The sequence below is a fragment of the Coturnix japonica genome, chromosome 7, assembly GCF_001577835.2.
Source record: "Coturnix japonica isolate 7356 chromosome 7, Coturnix japonica 2.1, whole genome shotgun sequence".
Classification (NCBI taxonomy): Eukaryota; Metazoa; Chordata; class Aves; order Galliformes; family Phasianidae; genus Coturnix; species Coturnix japonica.
This window is the reverse complement of record NC_029522.1, coordinates 2,398,303-2,421,511: the sequence shown is the minus strand read 5'-3', so window position 1 is coordinate 2,421,511 and position 23,209 is coordinate 2,398,303. Positions and strand designations below refer to the sequence as shown.

General features: G+C 40.3%; 1 protein-coding gene across 5 annotated transcripts in view; it reads right to left on the bottom strand.

Moving 5' to 3' along the window:
• DIP2A (disco interacting protein 2 homolog A) overlaps positions 1 to 23,209 on the bottom strand; it is an 88,921-nt gene that overhangs the window by 26,715 nt on the left and 38,997 nt on the right. For 4 of the 5 annotated variants that reach the window (XR_001556310.2, XM_015867743.2, XM_015867745.2 and 1 more), the window contains exons 5-18: positions 18,236 to 18,481; positions 11,328 to 11,456; positions 10,080 to 10,199; positions 9,483 to 9,680; positions 8,774 to 8,865; positions 8,437 to 8,547; positions 7,626 to 7,749; positions 7,220 to 7,329; positions 6,726 to 6,828; positions 5,710 to 5,774; positions 5,294 to 5,387; positions 4,732 to 4,851; positions 3,193 to 3,307; positions 2,751 to 2,890 (exon numbers count right to left, since the gene is read on the bottom strand). Coding sequence is in view for 4 of the 5 variants with exons in the window: in XM_015867743.2 (XP_015723229.1) it covers positions 2,751 to 2,890; positions 3,193 to 3,307; positions 4,732 to 4,851; positions 5,294 to 5,387; positions 5,710 to 5,774; positions 6,726 to 6,828; positions 7,220 to 7,329; positions 7,626 to 7,749; positions 8,437 to 8,547; positions 8,774 to 8,865; positions 9,483 to 9,680; positions 10,080 to 10,199; positions 11,328 to 11,456; positions 18,236 to 18,481 (1,767 nt within the window). In the remaining variant the exon portion in view is untranslated. The remainder of the gene's footprint in view (positions 1 to 2,750; positions 2,891 to 3,192; positions 3,308 to 4,731; positions 4,852 to 5,293; positions 5,388 to 5,709; positions 5,775 to 6,725; positions 6,829 to 7,219; positions 7,330 to 7,625; positions 7,750 to 8,436; positions 8,548 to 8,773; positions 8,866 to 9,482; positions 9,681 to 10,079; positions 10,200 to 11,327; positions 11,457 to 18,235; positions 18,482 to 23,209) is intronic. The other variant, XM_015867746.2, reaches the window with a different exon arrangement.

Sequence of the window (23,209 nt, the reverse complement as noted above, 5' to 3'; positions counted from 1 at the left end):
AAAGCTCAGGTTGGAAGGGACCACAGGGATCATCTATTCCAACCTTTACTTGACCAAATGAAATTCAGGAATGTGAGCTCCTACGCTGTAAAATGCTTGAATGACCAGGGCACGTAGCAATTTCCAAGACCCTATCAAAGTGCTTACAGAGGTCAGAAGAGGGAGCACTACCTTCAGGGATGGCATATGACACAGATTAGGCCTTTGTTAAAAGTATTGCAATCTAAAGAAAAAGAACAGGGAAAGACTGGGAGTCATCAGTCAGCTGAGTAACTCGAGAGGGCAACTGACAAGAAAAGAAATGGTGGTAAGTTCTCTCCTGTATGCCAAACACCAAGCAAGAAGGATCAGAGTACATCCATCCTCCATGACTACCACATAGGATAAAGTGCCAATCTTACAAGGCAAGTCACAAGTATATCCAATATTAGAATGTACATGCAGACTCGTTTGAAAATAAGTCATTAATCTTTAAGTCAACAATTTCTTTTCATGTGGCACAAATTTTGCTCAGATTTTTACTTTCTTTTTTCTACTCTTGAAGCTCTTTTCTTCTCTCCCTGTATTTTGTTTGTTTGTTTGTTTGAGTCATAGGGAACAAAAGCCTTGAATTATCACCTAGAAAGCACTCTGTTGCATATGTTCTGTCTTTGGAGAGGTACAGAGATATTTCTGCTAAAAAATACTTCCAGACATTGTACTTTTATCCTTTTGCCAAACTGAAGCTAGTCTGCATCAGACACTAACAGCTGGATACTGATGAGAGTTTTAAAACACAATGAATTCCGATGCTCAACTTTGGCTTAACCTACAAGTAGTTTTGCCACTTACTGCTGTGTTGCAAAATAGCAATAGCCATCAACTACAAGTTACATTACTTTGAGGCTTAACTCTAACTTCCCCTCACATCAGGCAAGTCACTCAATTTTCCTTACTACTGCATAAAGTCATGGTAGTTCTGTCAATTCTCTGTAAATGACATTTTAAAACAGAAGAGCTTAGAGGAGATCTCAGTATATTAATCAGCCTCTCTCCTCTCCAGAGTGTTACCCCATAGGACTCTTTCCAAGCCACTCCATGAAGAGGCTGAAGTCTGCTCTTCTGAAGCCCTGCCATTGTGATCTTACTTTTGCCCTGCTCCTTCCTCCTGTGATCCAAAATTTGACTATCTCATGATCATGGCAGCCTCCAATCTTCACATCCTCAATGATCTCCTTTTTTGTGAGTATAAAGTCTAGCAGATCATCTTTCCTCAGTGGATCCTCTTTGACTTGGGTCACGAAGCTGATACTGCTGCACTTCAAGAACAACCTGGTCTGCCCATGCCCTGCTGTGTTACCCCTCCAACAGACATTCGGCTGTCTGAAGTCCCCCATGAGGAGCAGGGCCCACAGATGTGCAGATGCTTCTAGCTGTTGGTAGAAGGCCTCATTTACTTTTTGTTTCTGGTCAGGTGTCCTACAGGAGACACCCACTACAGTGTCATTTGTACCAGTCTGCTCTTTAGTCCTTATTCACAAGCTCTCAGACAGGTCTTCATTAACGCCCAGGCAGACCTCCATGCACTCCAACTGTTCTCTCAAATAAAGGGAAACTCCTCCTCATTTTCCCCACATTCCCTTCTTAAAGTGCCTGTATCCTTCCACAGCAACACCCCAGTCAGGAGAGCTATCCCACCATGTCTCCGTGATCCCAATATGATTGCAGACCTGCAACCGCACACGTCTACCTCATTATGTTTATTCCCCATGCATTGGTGCAAATACATTTCAGAGAGACACTTAAGTACGCTGATTTTTCAGACAGAGTTTCAGTGTCACACCCCTATACTGAGAAGAAACTTCACAACAGCCACTTCTTGAATTCAACAGAAATTGTTGGGCATTTCTTACATACCACACACTACATCAAACATGTTCTTCACAAAGTCTCGATAGCAATTCAAAATGAGAGCTGGCAGCAGTTTGTACACTTAGTACCAGCTTCAAAAGATGAAAAACATCAGTGCTAACCAACTGAGGTGCCTAGGCCATAAATGAATATTTAACAGTGGGTGAGGCCAGATGAGGACAAAGACAGGTCTTGGAATGCTGGACAGCTAATGATAAAAATAAAAAAGCAGCAATCAAAAAAGCCTCCGAAAATAGTCAACTGTTGCCAACTGCCCATCAATCTCAGCCAGGCTCTGCGCTGAGTCACACTATGCAGGCTGAGAGGAGCACTGCCACCATCTTGGACAACATACACACGCTCCCATGGCACAGAAAACAGGCTCAGAAATATGCTGCAAATGCTGCTGAAGAAAATGTACTGTCACAGCTCAGAGCTCTGTATGAATACACAGACTACCAATCAGAGACACATCTGCTAGATAAAACATTGTATTTCCTAGTAAGCTTTAAGATTTAGGTTTTTTCCTGCTGAATTTCTTACTGCATATCTGTACATCCATCAGCACTAATGCTGACGAACAAAACCACAACTCTAAAAAACAGCCATAAAGCACCTGCCCAATCCTAAATCTATGACAACTCAAATTTACCATCAGTTGATCTCCCCTACAAACATATATGAATGTCCCCAGTTGAGATAGTACTCGATACTACAGTTTTTATGTACTGTGTCAAAACCTGAGTCACACAACCTTAAAGATACTTCTTATTTGACAGTTTTATCTATTTCAACAGCACAGGTACAATAGTAAAGTTACATGCATTATGCTTATATCTATATATTAAAAGTTTTCCTACCTCCAGGCATAATCTGACCAACATCTTGTACAGTTAAAACAGACAACTTCTCTTCTGTATCCACTCTTATCACACCGTAACTCAGACAATTCATAGATAAAACTGCTTTCCCTGGAGGAGGCCCACCCAGTTCTGGAGGTCTGAAAAACAGAAAGTCAAGTCACTCATGAGTCAACAGACTAATGGCATCAGGTCCATCAAAAGCACCGTGCAATAGTCAGGTCTATTAAGGTTAAACAAAAGAATGGTGTCTTACCTTAAACAAACAACAGTTCAGGACTGGTATGCATGATATACCTGAGAGCCTTAGACTTTATCCGTCTAGGCCTTTGAGATTCTGCATATGAGTAGTTGTCTTTTCTGCCTGTCACCTTAGCAATAACATGTATTGCAATAGTCAAGAATTTTTTTTCAGTCAATTCAGAAAAAATAAATAAATTACCTGCGAATAGCAACAGTGAGTGCCTCTGAGGAGCTGGCACAGGGGCAGATTACCTCAGGTCTCAGACCTCTGGACTGAAATACATTCAGGAAGGCATCACATGAAGATATTGACCCTAAAAAGAACAGTAACAACATATATATGAAAATATACAATATACAACAATATGGAAATATTTTGCCAAGAGCAGGAAAGCTTGATCCCCAGAGTTCCAATGTCTACGCTTACCCTAATTTCACCCGTACAGATATGAATTCATTCTTGCACAAAAACTACACTTTCAAACTACAGGACATCCTTCCCTACTATTAGATCCTAGATATGAAGAACAAAATAATGGTTAACAACTGATTCAAGGAATGAAATTCACAATTGCATACTCTTTCTCCAGTAGTGCTCCATAACACTTACCATCACTGAAAGTCCTCCAGTGATGCAGTGATTATTTCATCCTTATGGGTAACTGTACCTGACAGTTTCTACAGTTCTCACGAGTGTTTCTTATTAAGACCACAGAACCACAGCATTTAAAAATAAAATCAAATGCTTCTGAGAGATCTTCACTTCCTTTCAGAACTCCTTGCCATTAGCATGCAGCTCCAAATGTACAAGGATACTGCATGTCCTACAGCTTTTTATTGTACAGATCTGCAATCATGGTACATAAAACAAGGCAAACTTCACTGACATGTCATACCCTGGGTATAGAGAAATTCCATATAAATTCATATAGCAGTACAACACTGATGAAAATGTCATTGACAGAGATACATACAGCTATCTCAGCTGTACTAACAGCAGTGAAAAAGCAATGACACTAAGAGCAGACAAATAGCATACAAATTTTACTACAGAATTAACAGTGCAATACCTTCTAAGTTTCAGCCCTAAAAAGCTGCCTACAATAATAATCATCCTAGTAAGACTAGTTCAGGTTTTCACATTTTGCCAACACATGTGCTGACCTCTCATCATGTAACTAATCTCCAGCAAACCTGAAACACCATCGATTTTCTGATGTACAAGCAAAACTAAGGGCCAAAGTTATATCCTTGTATCCTGCCAGTTGCAAGATGAAAAACAAACAAACAAACCCTCCTAACTACTTTTTCCTCACTTTGCTGTTCATCACCACCATTTACAAAAGACTCTACCAATTGCTCTAGTTAATAATACATATTATTGAGTTAAGGCTGTGACTGCTTCAATTTTTATGTCCTTGCATGATTCACATGAACTCCAGGGTAATGTACAGAAATCAGACGTAGTCAAACTCATACATTTTATCTACTGCACTACATGGGCATCTACTTTGAAACTGGCATTATGATTTACTTTAAAAAGACTGTTAGAAAAAACTACATTGCCAAAAATTGTTTGTCTAATAAGTAATGAAATGAGGTTACTCCCCACTATCCTTAGAAAAAGAAAGGCTGCTCATTTGCTGAAGATTAACTGCTGAGCTCCAATAGGACAGGTCCAGACTTCCATGTCTTACGTGTGTTTCAGTTCACCTTGGACTGATGGCTCCATACTTACATGGATTAGCTCCATCTGCCACTATTAACATCCGTAAAGAGCTCAGACTGACATCTCTCTGATCCCTCTGAGCCAGAAGTGACCAGTGCATATCACGTGATTTTACTACAGCAACGCGGGCTGAAAATAATGAGAAAAATAACAATACTTATGGCACGTGTGCAGAATAATGACAGAAATTATAAAATCATATATATACACAAAAATATACATTTACAAAACAAGTTACAATCTACTTCTATTTTACTACAATGATGTGTGTACATTCAATGTCTCCAGAAGGACTTTATTGTAGAATCTAAACACTCACTATAAACTCAAGCACCAAGACAGTAAATTCAGTCGCCTTTAAAGATCTATCACAAAAAGACATAAAAGTCAATCATCAATCATTCTATCAGTACTTTTACCACTGTAATGCAGTTATGTGTTTGCTGAAGCTGATGTGTAACAGTGGCAAAGGACATCAGCTGGATGAAACACCAATGGCCTGCCATGCAGTAGACGTCTTGTATAAGCAGATTTTTCTCTGATTAGTTAATGCAAAAATATTTAAGGTTACCTTTGTATGAGCAGACTTTCTGTATCCAGGAAAGTGGATTAACCTTCATTAATGCATAGGGAATACTGATGACATGCATCCTGTTCATAACGCTCTGAGAAAAATATTCAAAAGTAAAGTTTTAATTGGCTCAAAGAATACACTGGGAGGCAGAATGTATCAATGTCTTAAAAAACAAAGAAAAAGTCAAGAGATACCAGCATATCTTACATTTAACTGTTAGTTATGAGTACAGCCAATAGCAGGTAAAATGTCTGTCCAGTTGGTCAGTGAAAAAAGAATACTCTACTCTTACATCCAGAAACAATTAAATATAGCTTGAGATGGTTTATGATCTCATTCTGAAGCCAAAGCACTGCTCCAAAGAGAAGATTCCGGTTACAGTTGTTTTTTTTTTCATTCATTCATACACTTACTGTTAATACTCCATGCCAAAGGCCAGCATCTCTTTTGAAATCCAACACATTTGTTAGTGTTTCAGCTAAAAGCAAAGGAAAAGAAGCAGTTTTATGCAAACATTTATGATTTTAAGGTGTTTGTTAAGGTGACTGTGAAACTTATCTCACATCTAACAACTCAAAACTATGTTGCCATGTCTTTTTGTCTATAATATGAGATGCTTTATTACAGAATCACACCATACAATGGTTTGAGTTGGAAGGGACCTCAAGAATCATCAAGTTCCAATCCCTCTGCAACAGACTGGGTTGCAAGCCACTAGATCAAGTACTAATATTAAATTGCCCAGGGCCCCATCCAACCTCGCCTTAAACACCTCTAGGGATGTAGCCTCTCTGGGCAGCCTGTTCCAGAACTTCACCACCCTCTCAGTACCTGAAAGTGCCCTATTTATTACAATCACCTTAAAATTACAAGTAAATTCTTTGTAATAACTTAATCTAGAGACATGATATTCAGTTTAATACCATTTTGAGTGCTTGTTACCTTTGTCCAAGAACTGACCGAAACTTTGATTTTGATGCCAACTGAAGAAATGTTCAACTAAAAGTCGTTAAACTATATTTGAAAGAATCCCATTAGTGAGAAAATCTACTGCAGCTGTACTAAATTTTCTTTAGTGCTTTCTCTGAGAAATTCCAAACATAATCAAAGTTTGGCACAAGATCTAACCAGAGTTTAGAAGGACCTCTTTTACTGATCAGGTCAAATCTGCTAATCAAGGATGGAGGATGGCTGCGTGTAAAAGAAATGTTTCTCCAAGTACTTGTTATTCTTGTTTAGTTTTCCATAAATACAAGAGCATACATAGCTATTTCCCAATAAGTAAAATACTCCAGTTAGCCAGCCACATATCCATTCAGCCCCTGTGCGACTGAGAACTCCAAGAGTAGTGGAAAGTATGATTTTGTGACATAATTTTCCTGAACAAGCAAAGCAATAAGTTTCATTTTTGAAGTTATAACTAACATACCTTCTGAATACCCACATGCCTGAGTCAATGCGTGACAGTGTGCCAGCATGGAAGCATGAGATATAGTAATGCCCACTGTGCTGCCTTCTTTACTTGTTTTGTACTGAAAAGAGAAAGTTTACACACACATGAGTTTAACAAGAAGTACAGAAGGTAAAGAAAATGTACAGTACTGAACTGAAAGGATAAATACAAGAGGCAGATACATACATCTTTTAAAGAAAATAGCTATTGTTTTTGTTCAGAGAGCACACTAACACTCCACCATAAAGAAACGAATTGTCCCATGGATCCCAAAATGCCAATTATTTCCGGTCTTTAGTCATACTCAGTAAGGCAGTCTTCCCAGTAATTTTTAGAGAAAAATTATTTCTCCATAATTATACATATTACAGTCATCTCTTCTGTAGCATCAGAAGATCGAAGAAGGAGGATGTGTTGTGACTTAAATGGGAACAGTGTAACAATATGTTAAGCATATTATACTGGATCACCTCAATATAAGCAATCTCAGCACTGGCATCCCGTAATTGTGGATGCCAATCCTTAGTTGGTTTTGCCAGATGCTTCCCATCAATCACAAACCAAATGAGACGAGGCCAACCTTCAAATTAAAACAAAAAACAAAAAACAAACAGAAAACCACAAATTACTGTCATTACACTACCATCATCTTCTATTTCCCCAGTATTTCAGGATAACAATGTGAATCAAGCAATGGCTGCAGCATCACAGTCCTGACAGGAAGAAGGAGGAGCACTAAGTACTCTCAACAATAATGGCAATTATTTATGCATAAACCAGAAGCTTGCAAGCAAACTCAAATAGGTGGCTTAGCAGTAAAAATCAATATGTACACTTTTTATACTAAAACAAAATTGGAATACTTTGAAAACATACCTTTGAATGTAACCACCTCACCCGTTTGAGCTTTAGGAAGGCCCTTCTGACAAGCATCAGTGGTTAAAGCTAGAGTTACTCCACAGCTGCCCAAAAGAAAGCCAACTTGTTGGCTACCAGCGTCCTACAGAGAAACCGTATTATAGGAAACTCACAAATAATCAGGCACAGTTTATTGCGACTTTTCTGTGTTTTGAAAATATTAAGCCAATTTATATCAAGGGGAAAAAGAAAAGTCCCAAGACCTTTCATGGCAGCTCCGAAATCTACGCTCAAAAATAGTTTTGCCTATGGTGAACTGTATCAGATTACAGAGCAGTCTGGTAAGCAATGGAAGAAAAGCAGCAGCAAAAACATTGTACACATTCTCCAACCCTGTAGGAAGTTCATATGTTTCATTAAGACACAGAGACAGTTAGATGTTGTTTCTGAGTCTTAAGGCACCAAAGAGCAGACCCTATTGCTTTTCAGAACTGTTCTATCTGCGCCTTTTCCCACTATTCAGCCTGAGAGCTGAAAATACTTCATCCCTGTGTCACATTTTGAGAAAAAAAGTTGCAGAGATCTTTTACAAAAGAACATATTAAAGCAACTTCTATAAGCACGTATCCTAAAACAGGAAATTATTAGGTTCATGACACTTTGTACTTCAGACTATTAGCCACTGAGAAGCAGAGAGAGTCATTCAGTTGATGAACTATGCTGCCTTCATAAGTGTAGGCTTGGAGGGAGCCTGACTAAGATCCAGACACTGTCCATCCCTCTCAAATTCATTTATGAAGCTATGAATTTTTTTGATGTATTTGCCTACCTTTCTTGTTAGTGGAACTTCTATTGGCACAGGGATAAGTTCTGCCAGGAGACATCCATAAAACGCCACCATAAACATAACTGGATCACTATTAGGAAATACAAGAGCGACCTACAAAAATACATTAGAATAACATGAAATGCTTTTTGTCGTCATTTGGGTGGCATGTTTTCTTACATTTGTGGGACAAAAATGCTACAGCACTATCCAGGTTCACAAAATAGGAAGAGACATAGTGAGAGCTGTGATTATATATATTACAAAGTACAGTATTACAAAGCTGAAGGTGTTCCTCACTCTCTATTTTAACCATACAGGTGACCACAAACAAACCTACCCTGTCTCCAGGCTTTAGCAGTGGTTCATTCCTACTGGTTAGCTTGTTTAGCAGGGTATATGCTAACTTCAAGCTCCGACTCCACAGTTTGCCTAAAGATGAGGAAGAAATTAAAAAAATAGAGGCTTAAATTGCAAAATTCAGCCAACAACTGACAATAATATATACATACATGCAAGCCAGCTGTATTAGAACAGAATTAGCAGTTACATTAGCAAGCACTGGGCAAAATCAAACTGCTTGGGTTAAAAAGAAAAACCCTAATCACAATTGCTGTAATACTTCTATTTCACTGGCACAGGAAAGTCTTGCTACCCACAGTACTAACCTTCGTATGATCCTTAAGTACAAGTTTCCTCTATAAGGACATTCAAGAAGATTTACGCATGCTAAAACTTCTTAAGAGTGCATGAGCCATCTGTTACTTCTAATTTTACAGCAATTTCTTTTTAGCTTCCTTTTATAGGTTCTTTTAAGCAAAAGGACACAATTGTTTGAAATTTATAAACAGCCACTCATAATGAATCAATACTATCTATTTTCCAGCCATAAACTTTGTTTACTTTATATCAGTAGTGAACTTTTAACTTGCATTTGTATAGCACTCTCAAAGGATCTGTCCTGAGCAGTCTGGTCCTTCCAAGTAAAGCCAACCATTCATTCTACAATGAACATCTGCTTCTTTCTTACATTTACCACCAATACCAACCATAGGTAAGCGTATAAACAGCTTTCCCAGTTGTATCCAACGCAGTCAGACAAGGGGCTTTTGGCTGGGTAGTTCCCCAGCGTTGCAAAGCTGCCAGCAGAGAAGGCGGCCAGTTGGTCACCACACTGACAGGTTCGCCTTTAAGTACATTCATCTGATTTCCTTCAGGCTTCGGTTGATTTGGGTCAGGCTGTTGCACTACAATCAGAAAACATAAAGTGGGTGAATATCAGTCTTTACCAATGTGCAAATTACACTTTAAGACTGTTCTACAAACCACACTCATCCTTCCTCACAGCTATCAGTGCTTCTGCAATTGATATCTTGACTGCAATCAATGCAAACTGGGCTGAATCAGAAGATTTTCCAAAGCAAGGGAGGAATGTTGAGTATAAGCACACAAAGCAGGAGGACTGAGTTGAATATTATGCTTCATTTCCTATACTATGGACAGAATGGTCACATGCTACCACAATTCTACCATGATTACTGTTTCTCTTTAGGAAGAAAAAAGAAACCAACACTTGCTGAGCTGTATTGGTTATTTCTTGAATTGCTTACACAAAGAGTGAAATTTGTATTTAAAAGAAAATTAACCTTCTAGTAGTTCTTCAAAATCATCAACAAAAAACTCTTTCAAAGGTGGGCGCTTTGGTCTTTTCAAGGTATTTAGAAGCTGCTGGATTTTAGAGGACACTCTGCTATTCACTGGGACACCTGCCAAACAGAAAGGATGCATTATTTGCCATGTATTAATAAACACACAAATACATGTTTCCACATTGCTGACAACGTCACTCCAAGCTCAGCACAGATTTCAGGTGGAAGAGTCATTCAAAATGCATAGCTCGTTTGGGTAAAAAAAGCTTTAAACAATAACAGTTTCATATATGGCTTACAATGCAAGGTTTTCATGATGGAGGGCTGCAGCAGGAGGATTGGGCACTGTAAACAGATCCTACCATTGTCCCATGCCAGACCAGAGATGGCTCCCACCAGCTCCAAAAGGGAACCGCTGCTGGCTGGAGTTGAGCCATGAGTGATGCTGGCTGTGTCTCTGGTAGCAGACTTAGGAAAGGGAAAAAAATGCTGAGAGAGAATGATAAGAAGTGAGATAGAGGCAGCCCTGCAGCCACCCAGATCACTGCAGAGAGAGGGCAAGAGGTACTGCAGGCACAGACCAGACCTCCACGGACAGCCTATGGAAGAGCCCACGGTGCAGCAGGGGATGTGGCCTGAAGAAGGCTGCAGCCCCATGGAGCCCCTGCAGGTGCAGGTCCCAGCCTGGAGCTGCTGCCTGCGACTCTGGACTGCTGGAGCAGTTCCTGCAGGATGGACCCTCCAGTACCAGAGCCATGTAGGTGCAATGCCCTGGGCTGCAGCCCACAGGAAGCCATGCAAGATCAGTTCAGGAAGGATGGCATCACCCTGTGGGAGGTACCCCACAAAGAGTAGGGACATAGAATGACTGTGGGGTAGTGGCAGAGACGAAGTGCTGTGCTGCTCAGAGGGAAGATACAAGAGACAGTGGATATGAGAGAAGGCATTTTTAGTTCGCCTTTAGTTTCTCACAGCTCTAATCTGTTAGCAACAGGCAATACTACATTCAGCTTCCTGAGTCAGTTTTGCTTGTGATGGTAATTAGTGAGGGATGACCCTGTGCTTCCCAGTGGCAGAGCACAGGAAATGGAAAACAGCCTTTCTTCTGCAGACTGACATAGGCACCACACTACTGCAAATGAGGAGTGGGCTTTGGAGGAGGCACAGCACATGGTGGTTGTTAAGTTCAGTTCTGCTCATTCAGAACAGGGGACACAGATGGTGGGAGGCTTGTAATACAATTACCATCTCCAGTTTCCAAAATGCTGCTGTTGTAGCCTCTGGGAACTCCTCGTACTGATGCTACTTGTGGCTGCTCATGATGCAACTGCTCCACCAGACCAGTGGTTACATCAGGAGGTGCTGAGTGGTTATCTGTATAAATGTGAAAAAAAGAAACGAGCCCATCAATTGTGTTAAGATTCAGTGCATCCAATATTGCTTCTTACAGCATTTTTACTGTTCTCTTCTTTTTGACAAAATTGTTTTCTTTAATAAAATCATAACCAAAATCTCAAGGGGGAAATGAAAACGCTGCATTGAATTCTGAAAGGAACCGCTTTGCCTTCCCAGAGTTTCACCTAATTCCAAAGGGATCCAAGGAAATTCAGACATAAGCAGAAAGACGGGTCACTCCATCACTTCAAGGTGAAAGCAAGGACATCTCTTATGAGTAAACAGCTCATGCCTAGAAAGAAAAGTTACCTCATCTCTGTAAAAGTGGGAGCACCTGAAGTCTAATCATTAAGCTGGAATTACTATTCTAAGTCCCATAGGATGAGAAGGTATGAAAGCATCGGGCTTGAAAGAAAGGAACTTCTTCCCCAAGACAACATCAAGCACTTACCTAAGTACTGTATGCAATAAGAAAAAGACTGTTCTATTAAGAAAGCAGATTTAGATTTACAGTGACAAATATAGTGAGTGCATTTGGACCTGAACACATCTTAAGGATGGACAAAGACATGATGAAAGACTCAGAGGAATGCAACCACTGACTAGAAATTTATCATGTGTAGTTTCTGTGACCATTAAGTTTGATTACATCCCCCTTTTCCTTTAGCAGCTTTTCTTACCACGTTTTTCAGAGCCAGTCAATGTATCTGTGTATCAATGCTTCCTATGCTCTGGTACAGATCGTTCTTCACAAGCAGTACAAGACAACAGCTGGGTTACTGTAGTGTGCACTTAAAAAATAGGTGTAGATGTCAACACTTTGGTGCACCACTGATCGAAAGAGATAAAGCACAGGGCTTCCTGAGGCATGATATGGTCATGTATGGCCAGACATTACAGGCAGTTTAATTTCAATGGTGTGTGATACAAGCAGTTAATACTTAGCTGCTCTGTAACATCCATGTACATAAGGAAAGCAGGGCAATTCTCAAATGCTCGTGAACTCAAAGTACTGAATAATCACCCTTAAGGCAAAGACTTGCATTGCTTGGAGTTGCACCATGCATCTACACTAGGGGATACTGTCATTAGAAACATTGTGATCTACTTTATGGAATGGTTTTGAATGCAATCACAGGTTAAGAAATCAAAGTATAGGGAAGAAGCATTCAAATAAGGAACACTTGAATTACTGATACAAGGAATTGCAGACCTGAAATATTCAGAATCCTAATGGATACAAATTGGGTTTCAACAGAAGAAGCTTATAAACAGAATGCTGTACTATGCTGGAGAACTTCATGGAGTCATACAGCTCACCAGGGACAGCCCTTGAAGAATTCTTGTATGGCAGAACCAAAGCCTGGGGAGATATGGGCAGTGCGTGGGGAGATATGGGCAGTGCTGTGAAATATGTAATATTCACCAATCCATTTTTAGGCAGTGATTAGCCCTGTAAGGTAACAAGTGCTTTTAACTCTGCTCACAGATTTCCAGAGCTTAAGGATAAACCTCCAAATCAGCTCTAAGCAGTTTTAGTGGGATCACCAGAAGAAAACTTCTCATACTTTCCAGTCATCACCACTGCAATGACAAATCTTGTATTAGAGAGATCTGTCATGTCAGGCATTAAGCAGGACCACAAAATTCTTTCATTTGGGTAAGATACCAGAAGGACAAAGTATCACTTCATTTAACAAAAGTTGGATTTAAAACTAGTAACAATAAAACATGACAACTATGTATAGAGCTGATCCACATTATCACTTCACAAGGTTTATAGAAAGCCCATGTATGCAGAATAAACTGAAAGGCTCTTGGTAAGCACTACAGAGCTTTCATTTGTTTTTTGTTTTAAATTGTATTAATTCCCATCTTTACCAAAATCCCAAAACACTGACTTCATAAAGTGTCCTTAAATAGGAAAGGAAACATAATCCAAAATACCTGGACTCCATAGTGCTGAATCAGCCCACTGCATTTACAAATCCTGGACGGATTATTAATGTGTAAAGCTTTCATTCCTTTAATATACTAGCAAGAACTACAATCAGAGATGTAACTGCAGTGTGCCTTCATCAGTGGAAATCCTCAAAATACCATTGTGCACAGAAGACGTTGCCACCACTAAGCACTAAGGTGGCCAAAAACTTGGTGTGATGTGCATATAGGTAACATATATCGAAATCGAAATCACAGCAGAGAACAAAACACACATACACTCTATGAACCTTAGTGCACATGTAGTCCAGAAGCCATGTGAAGGTGCTGCTCTGCAGCATTCAGGTATTTCACAAGCATCTCACAGCCAAGTTTCATGCCAATCAGCCTCCCTAACCCACAAGTGGAATGTCAGGGGTGCTTATGAACAACTTCTCTGCTGCCCACAGGTACTGTGCCCTACACAATGAAGAAAACTCAACTTCACACGTCTGCCCTGAGAAGACAGAATTCCTTTTATGCATACACAAGGAATAATTTCCATTTTCAGAACACCCGCTCAGATGAAAATCATGTTAATTTCATTAACTATATAGGCATTGTACTTGTAAGTCCATGAAAATCCATGAAATGAGTCTCTCTTGCCCAGAGATACTGTGACAAAGCACAGAAATAAATGGGGAGCAGCCTAAAAATCATGTGAACACATTTGTGACCTGGGGACCAAAGTTAATTGGATTCAGACTGAAGTTACTTTCAGTTACTGATTACAAGAGATGGAGACAATAAATGCAAATGATAAATGCAGTAACCCAAGAAAAAAATGCATGAGATACAATATAGAAAATTAAAAGCAAGGCATCAGACAGAAGGCAGTCCTTAAGGAAGAACCTTATAATGAAGACTCAAACACTACAGAAAAGCCCTGATATGAGCAGGAAGATGGGTTAGACACAGATTGCTGTATCTCATTTTGTCTCTTGGAAATTACTCAGTAAAAATGGACAGATTAAACAAAGAGAGCACACTAACCCAGCTACAACTTAACACAGGATCCCTAAGCCATTATTTCCTTCCTGCATATTCCTCTGCAATAAAACCTTAAAAACCTTATTTGAAACACTCACAATCTCCTGTGGAGGTAGCACAGCAGTCATAGTTCAAACACCTACCACACATCCCTGCTCCCAGTTAAGCAAAAGAATTCATAAGATCATTAAGGCTGGAAAAGACCTCTAAGATCAGCGCAACCACCAATACATCAGTACCATGCTCACTAACTGTGCCCCTCACAGGTGGGATATGACAGATGAGCACAGGGGAAGTGTTTAAAATACCAGAGAGCAGTGGATGCATTTCCAAACTGCACTTCTAAGTTTTTCAATAAACAGATTACGTGCCAAAGATCATGATCATCCATTTTCCCTGGTACTTCACAAAAGAGCTAAGGTGGGAAATAATCCACTGATCAATACACAGAATAACCCACGGCAAACTCTAGGAACACCCTAACACACTGCTACCTTTAGACATGGTGAATAAAATATTATACTAACATAATAAAAGGCCCCAAACAAAGTGTAGATACTTTTATTGATGAAAGATGAGCAGCTTAAACAGGATGTATGTTTCTATTTGACTTGATACAGTATTATAACCTTGCACTTCCAATACTGCAGCCTATTGCTTGGGAATTTAATATAAACTTAGTATAGATTCTCAAGCATATGAAAAGTGAACAGTTATTCAATACACAAAGTACAGAATGTTTTGATGAAGCATACAGTTTTCATGATCAAATACTTTGGATGGATAGATCTTAAGAAGCTTGTAGTGAAATCTGATGTCTCTCTTCATACAGGTTTCAGCATAACAGGTTGCTGTGTTACATTTTACACATACTGTTCTTATCTTGCAAATATTTGCAGTTATGTTTGAATTTCACCAACAATCTTATGTAAACTTCAAAGGTTAGTCATAATTGCATTTGTGAGTTTTAGGGAGATAAACATGATCCCTATGAATCCATAATGTAAATTCCAGGCTTTCTCCAAGCAAGGCATAGAAATACTCCATTTTACTTATACCCACTGAGCCCAATAAATAAATGCAGTTTTCCTTCTTAAATCAGATTTTGACATCAGCAGACATCAGTGGCTCATCCATCTTGTTCCTGTACACTGAACACTTCCAGTGATCCAGTGGCAATGTTTGAAGTCCGTAAGTTTGGGGAAAGTAAGATGAAAATGTAGATTTCTTTAAAGGCAGTGGAAAGGTCACATTTCCTACAAACAGGAAAGTTCTGGCTAACAATAAAACCACAAAACAGAAGAGCCTATGTTTATAGATGAAGTACTGATGAAGTTCAGAAAAATGAACAAAGCTAAATTCTGCCCATAGCTCTGTATGACACTTTGGACACCTTGTATGACATTTCAGTATTTTTCCTATCTGACCTAACCTGTTCTCTGTAAAGAATTAGAGAAGATTGTTTAGTCTATGCAGGCATACATCACCAGGTAAGCAAAAGGTTGAATATCAGAAATACCAGAACAACATGGTCTGACAGGTTTGAAACTAGGGAGGCTTTAAGGTCTCTTCCAACCCAAACCATTCACTATAGGTGAAACACAAATATAACTTTTTTTTCTTTCGAAACTATATTGGAAAAAAGATAATATTATTTGATATACATAGACTACTCTTCTAAGTCCTTCCCTATAGGTTTTACAATACTACCCATCTGCTGTACACAAATAAGACCACAGTCAATTTTCACTTGACTGTGTACAGAAACAATATAAAAAACATTTGCACAATGGAAAAGATGGCTTTTCTCCCTCCCTGCTAAGTACCCCACAAATAAAAAAAAGGAACACAAAGCTCTGGACCTTTGGTGTTACAGAGATTGAGACAAAACTCACTCATGGGAATGGTCAGTGTCACTCCAGTCTTCAAAATGGGCAACAGGGAGGATCCAGGAAACTAAAGGCCAGTCAGCCTCACCTCTGTACCTGGAAAGGTGATGGAATAACTTGTTCTGGATGTCATCTCCAAGGACTGGAAGGATAGAACGTTATCAGGAGTAGCCAACATGGATTCATCAAGGGGAAATCATACTTGACCAACCTGGTAGCCTTCTAGGATGTCATGACTGACTGGGCAGATGAGGGTGCAGCAGTGGATGTTGTGTACCTTGACTTAGCAAGGCTTTTTACACTGTCTCCCATAATATCCTTGTAGGTAAGCCTAAGAAGTGTGGTAAGATGAGTGGACAATGAGATGGACTGAGCATGGGCTGACTGGCAGAGCTCAGAGTGCTGTAATCCAGAGGTGTAGAGTCAAGTTCTGAGACCTGTAGCTAGAAGTGTTCCTCTGAGGTCAGAACTGAGTCTGATCTTGTTCAGTGTCTTCATCAGTGAACGGGATACAGGGATGGAGTGCACTCTCAGCAATTTTTCTGATGATGCAAAGCTGAGAGAAGAGGCTGACACAGCAGAAGGCTGTGCAGCTATTCAGCAAGACCTGGATAGACTGAGAGTTAGACAGAGAGGAACATGATGAGGTTCAAAAGTTTCAAGAGCAGAATCCTACACGTAGGGAGGAATAACTGCACACGTCAGTACAAGTTAGGGGTTGACCTGCCGGAAAGAAGCTCTGCAGAGAAAGGGTCTTGAGGGATAACAGGTTGGCCATGAATTAGCAGTGTGTCCTTGTGGCCAAAAAGGACAATGACATCATGGAGTGCATCAAGAAGAGCATGGCCAGCAGGTCAAAGGAGGTTATTCTCCCCCTCTGCTCTGTCCTGGTGAGGCCACATCTGGAGCACCAGATCAAGTTTTGTGCTGCCCAGTTCAAGAAAGGCAGGGAACTGCAGGTGAGAGTCTAGTAGAGTGCCAAAAAGACGATTAGAGGTCTGGAGCATCTCCCTTTTGATGAAAGGCTGAGAGATCTGGGACTATTCAGTCTGGAGAGGACTGAGAGGTGATCATGCCAAAGGGAGTCTATCGAGTGGATGGGGCCAGGCTCTTTCTGGAGAAGGGCAGGCACAAGCAGGAACACAGGAAGATCCATATGAACATGAGGAAGAGCTTCTTTACTTGGAGGGTGACAGAAAATTGGAACTGGCTGATGAGAGAGGCTGTGGAGCTCCCTTCTGTGGAAATATTCAGAACCCACCTGGATGCTTTCCAATCTACTCTAGGGAATCTGCTATAGCAGGGGAGTTGGATCAGATGATCTTCAGAGATCCCTTCCAAGCCCTATGATTTTCTGATTCACACTGTGGCTTCTATTTTTTCACTTTAACTCCAGAATAAAGGGCAAATGTTATCATGACAAATTTTAATTAAAAGAAAATCACATTTCACTTTGAAATCTAGCTTTTTCAGTACCTCTAATTTCATTAACTTTTCAAAGATTCCAGATGAATTTCTAGTCTTTTAAATGTTTATCAATTGAGTTGCTTATGAAATCCATAGCATAATGCTGTCTACTGAAAATACATGTAAGACTATAGAGCACACACCAAAATAATGATCCCCTTGAAATTCCACTTTTTAGATCACTGAAAATTTAACTTCAGTTTCTTGATAAATCAAGCATTTTATCAAGAGAATGCATGTTCAGATCTCCTGAAAAACTGGTTTGATTTAAATTAAATACACACGTATCATACATACCTGCAGATTGTACATTTTAAGGCTATTTATAGATATCTCCTGGTGGAACACAGCATGTACGTGACTTCTGCATTTAGGATGCTTTGGGATTTTAATTCGACTTTATTCCAATCACACAGGGAGTTCTTTACTAACCTAGCTGGATGTGTGCCATGAGATCTGCAAGCACCGTGGCAGCAGTGGTGGCAGTAGCAGTACTGGAAGCAGCAGCAGGTTTCCCTCCTGGATGAGATGAGGTGGAAGATGCAGAGGATGAGGTGGACGAGCCCTGAATAACCCGGTTAAGCCAGGGCTCTGCGTTGGAATGGCTCTGGAACGGAGTGGAGGTGATCCGCCCTTGCCGACGCAACGAGCCCTCATCTTCTGATGCTGACGATGTGTCTGTGATTAAAATAATGATGACAGGCATGTAATGTGGGAATGACCCAACAGACAGGAACATGAAGTTTCTCCATGTTCTTCGCGTAGCATTCTCATGTGCTACACATGAGATGCATCTATTAAGCAAATGGTATCTTCACATGCACTAATTCTGTCCATTACCATTTTTAGGGAAATGCAACAAATTCTATGTGTTGTAACAAGAGCACCTTGAAGCAAAGTTTCATTTATTTCCTGTACTTGGGAAGACAACATTTAAAAAAGCTTCTACCTGACATACTTTATATACTTTGAATCATGCTAAGTAAAGCATGCCACCCTTGTGGAATATTTCTGAACAGATAAATTGGAACTTGTCCTATCTCAATAATTCCCAACACTTCTATTTTTGTGTTGGATATAATTTCTTCTCCCTTTCCTTTCCTCTTTTTTATTTTTATTTTTCTTTTTTCACAATTTAGGTTTCCTTTGACATTTTTTTAAGCTACTTACTAAAAAAGGTATGGTGTCAATGAAAAAGACATTTCATTAATCAAAGTATAATTGGAACTAAAACCCACAAACTTTAACCACAAGTTGACATTAAGGTGCACAATATGCAAATACTTAGAAAAACATGGCTTAATTGCAGATGTATATTTGTTGTGTTAGAAGCCTGACAATCATTTTAGTTACCATCCAATTATTTGCAGGTTTTCATAAATTCCTCTTTCATATCCAATCTCTCATTATGTGCTCAATCGATGCAATATTTCACTTGGAGTCGAGATTCTAACAAAAGCTTATATTTTTGACTTCTTAAATTTGAGATTTCCTGCAAAACTTGTTTGAAAGTTGTGGTCTGCATGCCAAAGGAAAGAAGTTACTAAATAGGCCCCATGTTCATTGTCTTACTGTTTAAGAACTAGAACCACAACACAGCACCCTCCACACCCGATAACCAAAAGGACGTTCCTGCAACAATGCATTGCGCACATAAAGTCCATATCATGTTAGTCTGTGCAGAGCAGTTCTTAAAGTCACACGTAATGGTGAGAATATTCCTGAAAAGATACTGAAGGCAGAAGTCAATTTGAGACAAACAACAGCTGATGAGAAAGATAGGATGCCCACTGCTGTACACCAGAGTCCTTTCCAGACATGGAGCTCCTGGTTGACAAGGGATTGTTGCCTCAGAAATCTGCAGTCTTTGTTTTGGAACTTTTCTACATCCTCTGAACATAGTGATACACAATTCCACGTCCAAATTTTGTTGAAGCCATACTGAAAAGCATTACTTCATCTTTGGCAACAACTTTCAACTACCACATGTTCAATCTTGTTTTTAAGAATATGTGCATGTCCAGCAGCTTCAGTAAAACTGCTCTTAACCAGTGTAAAACCCCAAAACTAGAAATCCTGTTTACCTCAGCAGCCTTTTAAACGTCAAAATCACAAATGTTTTTACTTCACCGTCTCTAGTCAAATAAGTTCCAGATAAAAATACACAGGATTGATTTTGAGAAGATACAGCTGTGGATGACCATTCCTGGGACTGCACCCTATATGGTATTTCTTGTCTACTCCCACAGTTGTAGTTTTCAGCTGCTGACCACATCTGCCTCTGGAGAGGAGCCAAACCAGCCCCGTAGCTCTCGCAGCCTTCCCTTCCTTTTAGGCAGAAGGCAAACACAAACAGTTCCCGGAACACTTAACAAAACAGGATAACAAACAATCAGGCTCAGGAAAAAAAAAAAAGCCACATTTGTGATTTATTATCTCTGAAGAGTGAGAAATAAGAGCATTGAAAAACAAAGGTTTCTCAGAAGATAAATAACTCTGATTGTGTCTATTACCCAGTTACCCAGTTACATGTTTTACAAAGTCCCCCTAAAATTTCTAAGCTTTCAGGTATCTTATATAAGCTGAAAAATTTTGAATTTAAAATATTAACTGAATGAAATGGAAATCCTCATAGTAAAAACTCGCTAATTTTAGAACAGTTCTATCATGAAGAGAAAAGTGGGCAGGTAAGATACGGCTGTGTGACAATGCAGGAGTTAAGACCAGTGTGCTGCATGCAGAATGCTATGTACTTGGCTTGCAGCTCTTCCTGGCTGGGAGCTTACCCAAGAGAGGTGCAGCAACCATCGCCCTCTGGGCCAAATATACACTGAAACTGCAGCTCAAGTTCTCATCACGTGAGATGTGGGTGGGAAGGAGAGGCTCAGTGCCTCTCCTTATTGGAGATGGCCAGTAACAGCAGTTCCAAGTCAGAGGACTTGGTTTTGAATTTAACACTCTAACCAGAATGCCAAATTGCTTTGAAGGATATCTGAATTAACCTAAAAAATAACAGCAAAGGCATGTGGAACTCCTGAGCCATCATGACATTGTGGTTATTACAACTTAATAAAGGATAATCCATGAGAGAAGCGTAATACCTTCCATTCAGGTACAGGGCATGGGGTCATGAGCTTGCACGGTTAGACAAAGTTCTATGCATTCTAGTGCAATGTAGCACAGTGTCTCCTGAAACCAGCCTTTTATCAAAAAACAAGCTTTTTAAAATTATTATTATTATTTTATTTTTTTATTTTAAATATCAGTTTCAGATCCAGCAAGTCTCATAACTTCCTTGCCAGAGTAACAATCTTTTACTGGTACCTGACAGTAAAATTAGATGCTTCAAAGCTACTCCGGTTCTTTGCAATGTCTAGTTTCTCTTGTTGAGTCAGCTCTGCAAATAAGTTGTTTGACACTATTTTCCACAGTATTCTCCTGGAGAAATGGCTCAAATTACACCATGACAGGTCTGGATTGGCCATCAGGAAGAAACTCTTTACAGACGGCAGACAAGCATTGAAATGGGCTGTCCAGGGAAGCAGTGGAATCCCCATCCCTGGAGGTATTTAAGAGATGTGTGGATGTGGCACTACGGGATGTAACAGATCAGGCTGACTTGATGACCTTAAAGGTCTTTTCCAGCCTCTGGCTGGATTCTGTGATTCTAAAATAAGACGATTATTAGTGCCTTTTTATGAGCCTCATTTGATGAACTGATGGAGGTGAAGCAATTTCTCAAAGTATTGGGAATGGCCTGATCTGTCACAATTCAGGAATTCACCCAGCGGTCCAGTACCTTCTAAAAGTGACTCCAAAACCTTTTCTTAGAAGCTGCACAACAGAATCCAGAGAGAACACTTAACTCTTCTTTTATTAGTTAGGGTTCTTCTGTTTCCTACTAAAGTCCAACCTTGGTATTTTTTACTTAAGTACTAACTGTTTGGGCAGGTGTGTTAGAAGATGATACTCCAGAAGCTCCTGTTTGATAGCATTTTTTAACCCTCCCTCTAAGAAGAAATAGATCAGCAGTCTAATCTCTTGGAACTGATAAATTCAGCTGCATTCCTCAGCAGGGTACTTCACAAATTATCTAAATTCTGTAAATCATTCTTGTCAATGAGGAGGCTGGAATTTATTTGATGTGACTGTAGTAGTTTAAATGTTTTCTGCTAAGGAAAAATACATAGTGCTGAATCTGCTGGCCTAAGAGAGGCAAGGCTGCCACAGCTCCATGCCCCAGCTCCAAGCAGTGCTGAGGCTCAAGCACAGCACACACACATGGAACATACTCACATGTGTACAAACACTACTGATCATACAGATAACCCATGCTGACACACACAGGCAGCACCACTGGCTTCATTCTGCTTCCACCTCTGGCTGACGCAGGCTCTGACACAAGCACCACATCAGAAGCTAGCACTTGGTTTCCCTCATTGCAGTTTGTCTCTCTGGTCACTGGTATCCAGATGCTGGTACTCAGGCTCCACTCACTCCTGCTGCTCCCACCACGGATACATGGGACCTGCTCTTCTATGTACTGCTGGCACTTCAGTCCACTCATACTTCACAGACCCTAAATCTAGGGTTCGGCTCCAACTGGTGGACCTCAGACTCTGCCCACACATCAAACAGGGAGCCCTTTTACCCAGGAAAAACATTAGAAACACGAGTCAGGTGCATGGCATGCCAGGCCAGCATACCCTTTATATAATTGGCCTTTTATATACCTGTTCCCCTCTATTTTCCCCATACTCATTTCTCCAAAAATGACAAAAAATCCATCCGTTTCCCCACTTTGGTTCATCACGTGAACACTGTGCAACCCTAAAACGCTTTTCCCCTGCATCCTCTAACTTGCCCCATGCTCCCCTGGCAGCACCTGCCTTCCCAAGCCCAGAAAGAGCTTGAAGTGCTCACTAGCCCTGATGGGTCTCTCACGTGGACAGTTGGGCTCAGGGACAGCCCTGGAAGAGCCTGGAGAGGGTGACTCCTTTCTCACAGTTTTTAACTTGGGTTCTAACTGATGTTGTTCTTCATGCTCCCCTGGGGATGTGGGGATGGGCCAGTGATGGGCTGATGGCTTCTGGAATGGGTGTGGAAGGAGCTGAGGCATTTTGGGCATTTTCCCCACCTAACACTTTCTTCCAGCGTTCCTCTGAATGTATGGATGAGCTGAGCACTGGTCACATAAATTCACAGATTCTCAACTTTATATAGAGGGAAGCTATCATGATTTTTTCCTAGGGTCTCTTGAGCCCCTGAGATTTTCCTCCTTTGATGCAGTGTGCAGACCGCTGATGGAGTGTGCACAGCAATTACAGCAGGGACACCATCAGAGCTGCTCCCAACCTGTCCTGAAAAAAAGCACATCAGGCAATTCTTTCTAGTTTTAAATGCCAA